The sequence below is a fragment of the Stereum hirsutum genome (assembly GCF_000264905.1).
Source record: "Stereum hirsutum FP-91666 SS1 unplaced genomic scaffold STEHIscaffold_2, whole genome shotgun sequence".
Lineage (NCBI taxonomy): Eukaryota > Fungi > Basidiomycota > Agaricomycetes > Russulales > Stereaceae > Stereum > Stereum hirsutum.
This window is the reverse complement of record NW_006763132.1, coordinates 899364-906883: the sequence shown is the minus strand read 5'-3', so window position 1 is coordinate 906883 and position 7520 is coordinate 899364. Positions and strand designations below refer to the sequence as shown.

Below are 7520 nucleotides of genomic sequence, written 5' to 3'. Positions count from 1 at the left end.
GATTTAATTACCGTTACTTACGTCCTACAGGATTATGCTAATATCTCTCCTTCAATGTCCGACAGGTGGCGGCGCTAACTTTGCCTACATCAACGTTCCCGAGCACCAGCGCACGCAGTATAATGAGGCCCTTGGTCGTCTATCAACTGCGGTCAAGGATTTCGAGCACAAGATGCCTATGTATTTCGCCATCTCGCAGAGCCTCGAGCAGATCAAGAAGCTCGTTATCATCGTATGTCCTTTTTCTTCTTCTTTCTAAGCAAAAGTGTCTTTACCAAGCGCTTCTTTAGACTCTGTCGACAAAGTTTCAGGAGCACCAGTGCAGTCAGAACAGTAATCGCTACATCGTCGACCTTGACACGCTCCGTAGCATGCTCTCTACTATCCAGAACGCCAACAATGGCTTCATGCAGATGGTGACCGCTATCTCTGTAATGGAAGCCCAGCAGCGCAACGCCGCCGGAGGTGGTCCTCCTCCACAACACGGAATGCACGCCCTGTCGCCTATGCCACCGCACCAGCAACCGCCGCTACCTCAACGGTCTCCTGCGCCGCGCCCCATTCCTGCTCAACCTACCCGGAAGCCGTCTCAGACTTTTCCGCCTGGTCTCACGCCTGTCGTTTCCAGCGCTACCCCTCCCCAGTCGGCTGTGACGCCGAGCGCCCAGGCGGTCACGCCCTCCATGGCGGCGGCCTCGCCTCAGACGCCCAAGTCGCCGAAGACCAAGGCTGCACCGAAAAAGACGCGTCGCAAGGCGACTAAAGCTGCAGCGCCATCTCCTGCAGAGACGTCCACGGCTGCTGCGGCTACTCCTGCTACGCCCGCCACACCTGCGGATGTCAAGGTCAGCGCGAAACGTGCTAGGGAGGACGAAGGCCCATCGGCAGGAGAGGCGAGCACTTCGGCACCGTCTCCGAAGAGAGTCAAGGCCGATACGGATGGTCCGCCCAGTGACACCCAGGCGCAAAGGGAGAAGGACGCCGAGAACGCTGCGAGCGGGTCAGACGAGGATTTGATCGCGTTCCTCGAGAACATCACGCAGTATACGAATACGACCAACCCAGAGGGCTCGCAAGCATCCGTGGGCAGCTCTGAATTGGGCGATGTGCTCAACGAACTTCTCAAGGCTTATCCATCTACTGACGTCGAGGCGAATGGCGAGGGCTCTTCGTCGAGTGCACTTGGTGGCTTGGAGCTGGATGGGCCACATCCACTCTCGCCACCGTCTAGTCAGCTACCCGACCCTGATCCATTTGCAGAATACTTTGATCTTTCCTCCTTCGACGACGTCAGCGTGTCCAAGGCGCCGACGCCTGATCTCGTTCAGACTTCGTCGACGAACCCTAGTCCTGAGTCAGGTTCTGAGGCGGACGCCGCTGGCCACTTGACCGCCATGCATCACATTGGGAACGCATCGCCACACATCGCGGCTGTTGGCCTCGACGATAGCGAGGAGGACCCTCTGCGTCTGGGTATCTGGAAGGAGATCGACGGCGGTGAGGCTGCATTTTATCAGGCTAGTGGATGGAAGTGGGACGCACCCATGCCGACGTCGGAGCACCCATGGGCAATTTCTTCATAGAGGACGCTTTATGTTTCCTTTTCGCTGTCGCATTCTCTTTTCCTTTTCCTCTTTCTTTTTCATCTATGTATTCCGGCTCTCGTACCCTTTGTCGTTTGTCGCTTCGCTTCTCTCCCCCGGTCTCTTCCGTTTTGAATTATTATATGGTATATTTGTAGTTGGTCATGGATCTACGCCGATTCTCTTACTCATCTCATTTTCTTTCTTCTCATTTCTTCCCTTTTTTCACGCCTCAATTTTGTCTGCTTGCCACCCCCATCCCCCGCACCGCTTCTCCTTCTCTACCGCCGATCTCGCGTCGCTGTTCCCCTTTTTTGATTATTATTTTCCCTCCTACTCCTCTCTACTTGCTCTGTGTATTGTACACCTGTTGTTCTGGCTTGCTATCGATACCGAGGTTGTTCCCTTTGGATGGATATAATTTCTCTGCGTGCGAACAAACGCTCTCCGTCCACTTTCCAACAATACACGACCTCGCAAGCGTCTCTACATAGGTTGCAAGGAGTTGGTATACGTAGTGTTACAAGTCGTAAGGATATACAGATTGGTACGGTGCGGTTACATATTAGTACAAGGACTATATAGGAAATGGTACATCCTCTTGGTGACTGACTCTCTCTAACCCTTTCTCAACGAAATGCCCGCCGTCGTTCGATCTGGTGGTTTCTGGCGAGAAGAGGAAGACGATAAGAATGGGTCGCTACGATGAGCACTGTTGGTCAGGATGCGTGCACGCAGCGAAGAGACGGCGGAGGACGACGATGTCGAGGGCGTCGTGGACGACACTATTCGCCTCGGTTTGGGTTTCGACGAAGAGGAGGTAGACGCCGACAGTCGTATTGAAGGTTTGACGGAGCTCAGTGACGAGGCGGATGCGATGACTGGGGCGTCTAAAGCCAATTTCCGTCGTTTCGCACCCTGCTCCCTCGCATGCTCACTCCTCCCCTTCTTCCACTCATCCTTCGCTGCCGCCACAGCATCCTCGTCCTCCCTTATGAGCACCAAGTCAGAGTCGAGACCATATCGCGCCTTGATCCCATTATCGACCTCCTCCTTCTGTTTCTCTACTTTCTTCTCCTCGCGGAAATGTTTGCGGACGCGACGGGAGAGCGCGTATGGGTCGGAGTTGTAGTGCTCTGAGACGGATTGGAGTTGTTCGAGTCGGGGGAGTTGTACTTTAGTCTGGTGGGTTTGGAAGTCTGTGGTTTTCTCGAGCGCGACGAGGGGGTCGACTGGCTCGTCTTTGGCTTCTGTGTCTGGATTGACATGTCCGATATATCAGAGCAGAAGTACGGGCAAGAGTGTTGGCGTAGACGTACCATGCACAGCGTAGCCTCCATTCTCTTCCGGATCCCAGTCTTCGTCTTTCTGTCGTGCTCCTTCAGTAACCACATATCGTGTATTCTAGAAGAAGAGGACGTGGTCAGTGTGAATACCAAACGTAGAGGATGAACCAAGCACACCTTCGGGTCCGTCTGAATCTCGAACCAGCCACTACAGAGATGACACTTACACCGGAAGGAGAAGATAGGTGTCGAGTAGTACATCCCAATCTTCTTCTTCTCGGCATTATACCGCACGCCCATACCGATGTGCGCATCACAATGTCCACTACAAGTCAAGCACGCCGAGTCAGTTTGGAGCCACAAAAGTGTACACGAGTGAAGGTGGTACGTACCACCAAATATTGAACGGGAGCTCAAAGCGTGTTATGAGAATTCCCCGGTCAATCTTCCGCGCTCGGTCACCGAGAGCATGCTTTCCTGTAGTTAGGCAGGCGTTGGATGTTCGTGCTTTCGTGAGGGGCTGAGGGGTAACGAACCTCTGTAAGAGTTGAGACTATTGTGTTTCTCGCCATCGTAGTCAGGTGGGTAGTATTAATTGAACCCTTTGCGTGACCATCAGCCTTACGCTAGGAAATAACTACAGAGATGGCGCTGACCTTGCATGGCTCGTGGTCGGCGTACGCGGTAAAGTGGCGAGAGGACGCCTCGCCACAGGAGTTACCTTGCTTACAAGGCCCTTCGCACCGCCGTAATTATGACGTCGGGCTCCCGTTTCAACAAGTACAAATACACAGAGGGTCAAAATAGTTGACCACCCCATATTCGGCAATTTTGTCCGGCATGTGTCTCCCCTCAAGTACAAAGGTTCTTGTGATGGTAGGGCCCGGGACACTCCTATGAGGGTTTCCCGAAGGGCGACCCCGAAAACAGGTAAAAATACGCAATTTCGGCCTGGCGAGGGCTTAAAATACGCAAATTCCGGGAAGGGTAGGGCGCCTAGGGTTTTGCACGGGTCCAACCACGGGTGCCAGAGACGAACCCGTACCCGTACCCGCCAAACACCGTACCCGCACGGGTACGGGTACGGGTAGCCCGCGGTGTGGCACGTGTTTGCCTCTTGCCACCGCGGTTCCTCAACCGCGGTTATTTTGTACGGTGTTGAAGGAAGTTCACTGCCATAAAGGCAGTATGAGTCGATTTTCCAAGACATGGCCCGAGAGCGCTGTAGAGCACGGCCTTCTTACCGTTACTCTTTTCAATGGGAACCTCGTCCCACCCCGCGCCAAGTCCACATGTCAACCCACTCTAGTTCAATACTGACAGTGCCAATGTCGAACATGTGTGTGTTTTACATGCACCGGAGGGGTTCGACCCATAGCAAGTGATACTCGTCACTCAATGGAACAACGCCGAACGGCAGTTACAGCCGTTGTTCTCGTTGACGGTTCGTACGCTATTTCGGGGACTGATAGAGTGCGGGATAACACATCTCCATAGACGAGCCCTGACAGCCTGGAATTCGAGCTTAAGCTCAAACTGGACCATTACACAAGAGCATCCGAGAGCCCGAGCTGAAGTGATGAATGAATCTCATCCGAGTCATTGGCTCAGCAAGTCGTAAAAGTGGGATATAGTGCTCCTTCGAGCATCTCTACTCACCAAGACTCCAACCCGTCGCAAGAACCGCGGGTCTCGCGGTATCATTTCACGGTTCTGAGAACCTCAGACCCGTACCCGTACCCGCCACACACCGTGCTCCAAAACTGCGGGTGTAACCAGACCCGTGCAAAACACTAAGGGCGCCTATTGGCGGGTTTTGTGTGGCGATGCAAGCTCGATCTTACCCTTATAGCCCCACATAACCTCAACTTATCCTAACCTAGCCTAATCAGAACCAACTTCTGTCACATCTCTATGGTAGTGCTAGTGTAGGTTAGGGGAAGTTGAGGTTAGGTTAGGTAAAAGTTGAGGTTATGTGGGGGTCCACACCAATAATACACAAATTTTCGGGAGACCTCAGTGCTCCTGAGCTTTAAATACGCAATTTTTCGGGAGGGCTTCGCCCTCAGATTGCGTAAAAATACGCAACTTAACCGGGAAACCCTCATAGGAGTGTCCCGGGCCCTGTGATGGTACATACACCAGGATAGTCTACTGTGGAGGCTACATTTATAGGGTAGATAATTGTACATCATAGTTGTAGGGTTGAGCCGCGGTAATTCAAAAGAGTCGAATTTTGAAGGGTCTGTGGGGAATTTTATATAGATGGATACATAGGTGATTTGCAAGCCAAGAAAAGTTCTGAATACATCTTTGATGGTATGGATTTGTTCAATGATTTTTGCGGGATTTATGGACGAAAAGCCCATGAGCAGTGGTCCTTACGAGGTCAGTGTGGCACCCTCCACATTCAGGTACCCCTCTCGTATAAAATCAACGAGTGGTACTAAGACCGTGATTTCTTCTAGATATATCTATACTGCACTAAAACATTTATGTAATGCATGCAGCTTGGCTCCAAATTGTCCTGCTGATTTTATACAGGTGGGGTGCCCGATAGTGCAAGGTGCCACACTGACCTTGCAAGGACCACTGCTCATGGGCTTTTCGTCCATAAATCCCGCAAAAATCATTGAACAAATCCATACCATCAAAGATGTATTCAGAACTTTTCTTGGCTTGCAAATCACCTATGTATCCATCTATATAAAATTCCCCACAGACCCTTCAAAATTCGACTCTTTTGATTTACCACGGCTCAACCCTACAACTATGATGTACAACTATCTACCCTATAAATGTAGCCTCCACAGTAGACTATCCTGGTGTATGTACCATCACAAGAACCTTTGTACTTGAGGGGAGACACATGCCGGAAAGAATTGCCGAATATGGGGGTGGTCAACTATTTTGTCCGTCTGTGTAGCTTACATACACTTTTTGTCTTGTGCCACAATATCTCGTTTGGCCTCTCCTTCCGCAGAAACCAATGAACTCGTGTTTATCTTCTGTCCGGCTCTACTTGAAATGTGTCTCCTGATAACTAGTATACGATGTTGTGGCTGATCAACCACGTACGACACACCTAGGCTGGCGGAAGCTCAACACCGCACGGGCCAAGACATGGCCGCTGCACGCTAAACAAGCCAGTTCAGGCGCCATCCTGCCTCGTTCACTCTTCCCAGACAGACCCTACACGATAGCTCCAGCGACGGAGATCAAAAGACAGGGTTGCCAGCCTGCAAATACAGACGGCCCTATACTTCGACAGTTCGTGGTGGATGATGGCGGGAGGCTACTATGCAAAGAAACAGAAAAACACGCGTGCCGAGCGTGAACACTCTGGCGACGACGTAGCGAGTGGCGAAGGAACGATTCGAGGAGCAGAAAACCGATGAAGAGAAAGCGGAGAGCGGAGGGCGAAGTGTTCGCACTCGCGCTCGAGTGGACGGCAGGTGCCGGCCTCGTGAACTCGGCTGGCACCGGCACAAGATCACCCGCGCACTGATGTGCACCCGTCTTAATCGAGTAACCCGAGATACGGAAAGGTATAGGTGTGGAAGGTCTTGCAGGTTCTCGAGAGTGGATGCCTGTCCGTAACGATGTAGAACTCGTTCTAGTCCTAAATCACACCCAAAAGGTGAGCCGGGGGAGACCTCGCCCCGAATTCGGAATCCCAGGTTATTCTGGGATGCGTGACAAAAGTTCCACGAAAGGTTCACCTGTAGAGGAAATCTGACAGCTGTGGAGCTTCCTTCCATCCCCGGCCAGCAGCAGCAGGCGCATGGCATATGCCTAGGGAGGTCCGATCCAAAACCGCCGGATTTTGCCCTTTTTGTCCGGACCGGTTTGGGAGCAGAATGTACGCACTCGGATCGGTTGCCCTGTTTTGGAGGACGTTTGGTACGCATTTCGTATCGGACATTGCCCAGCATGGAGCTCGAAAATATGGGCATTATTCACTATTATGTGCGCACTTCGTCGGGAAGTCTCTGGAGAGGATCTCTCAGGATTCATCTTATCACTTTTGTGCGCACTGTAGGCTATGGTGGGATCGGACCTTGTTGCAAGTTCACCACTTTTGTCTCGTTTGGGATCGGACCTGGGGTCCTTCGGAGGCCGAAAATGTACGCACTATGATCAAACATGAGACCAGTTTTTGGCCCAAAATTGTCCGCACTAGGATTGGACCTCGCCCAGCATATGCCATGCGCCTGCAGCAGCTGTCCCAGCTTCAGCTCCACCAACAGCAGCAGCAACAACAACAGCAACGGTTCAACGCCATGAACGGGAACATGCAGCAGCTCGCATCGGCCGGACAAGGCTCCTCTCAGCCAAACCCCGCGCAGCAGAATCTCCTCAACATGCAAATGGCGATGAACAACCTGAACGGACAGCAGCAATCGCAGATCATGGGTAGACAGATGGGTCCGAACGGCATGATGAACGGTGGGCAGCCGCCGATGCATCCTCAACATCTCCAGGGTCGTCCGCCACAGCAGGGCGGGCCACCGACCGCGCAACCGCGTCGACCAATACAGCGTCCCTCTCCTGATCAGCTCCAAAACGCCGACAAGGTTATCAAGGAGCTTCAGCAGCAATGGATGATATCGCAACGTCAGTGATTTAATTACCGTTACTTACGCCTACA

The 7520-nt window shown here is 52.4% G+C and overlaps 3 protein-coding genes across 3 annotated transcripts in view; 2 read left to right on the top strand and 1 right to left on the bottom strand.

Annotated features, from left to right (window-relative positions):
- STEHIDRAFT_165310 (uncharacterized protein) overlaps positions 1-1911 on the top strand; it is a 5682-nt gene extending 3771 nt beyond the window's left edge. The window contains exons 5-6 of the mRNA XM_007299656.1: positions 66-232; positions 291-1911. Coding sequence (XP_007299718.1) covers positions 66-232; positions 291-1583 — 1460 coding nt within the window. The 3' untranslated portion in view covers positions 1584-1911. The remainder of the gene's footprint in view (positions 1-65; positions 233-290) is intronic.
- A 605-nt stretch (positions 1912-2516) lies between these two features.
- On the bottom strand, positions 2517-3460 carry STEHIDRAFT_23070 (DUF572-domain-containing protein; the record flags this gene model as incomplete). The annotated part of the gene is made up of 5 exons (XM_007299150.1): positions 2517-2839; positions 2903-2987; positions 3047-3194; positions 3262-3346; positions 3406-3460. Coding segments are annotated over 5 exons (696 nt in total), but the record flags the coding sequence as incomplete, so codon positions are not given.
- A 3617-nt stretch (positions 3461-7077) lies between these two features.
- Positions 7078-7494, top strand: STEHIDRAFT_152511 (uncharacterized protein; the record flags this gene model as incomplete). The annotated part of the gene is made up of 1 exon (XM_007299655.1): positions 7078-7494. The coding sequence occupies one exon, from the start codon at positions 7078-7080 to the stop codon at positions 7492-7494; it is 417 nt and encodes a 138-aa protein (XP_007299717.1).
- Between the last annotated feature and the right edge of the window lie 26 nt (positions 7495-7520).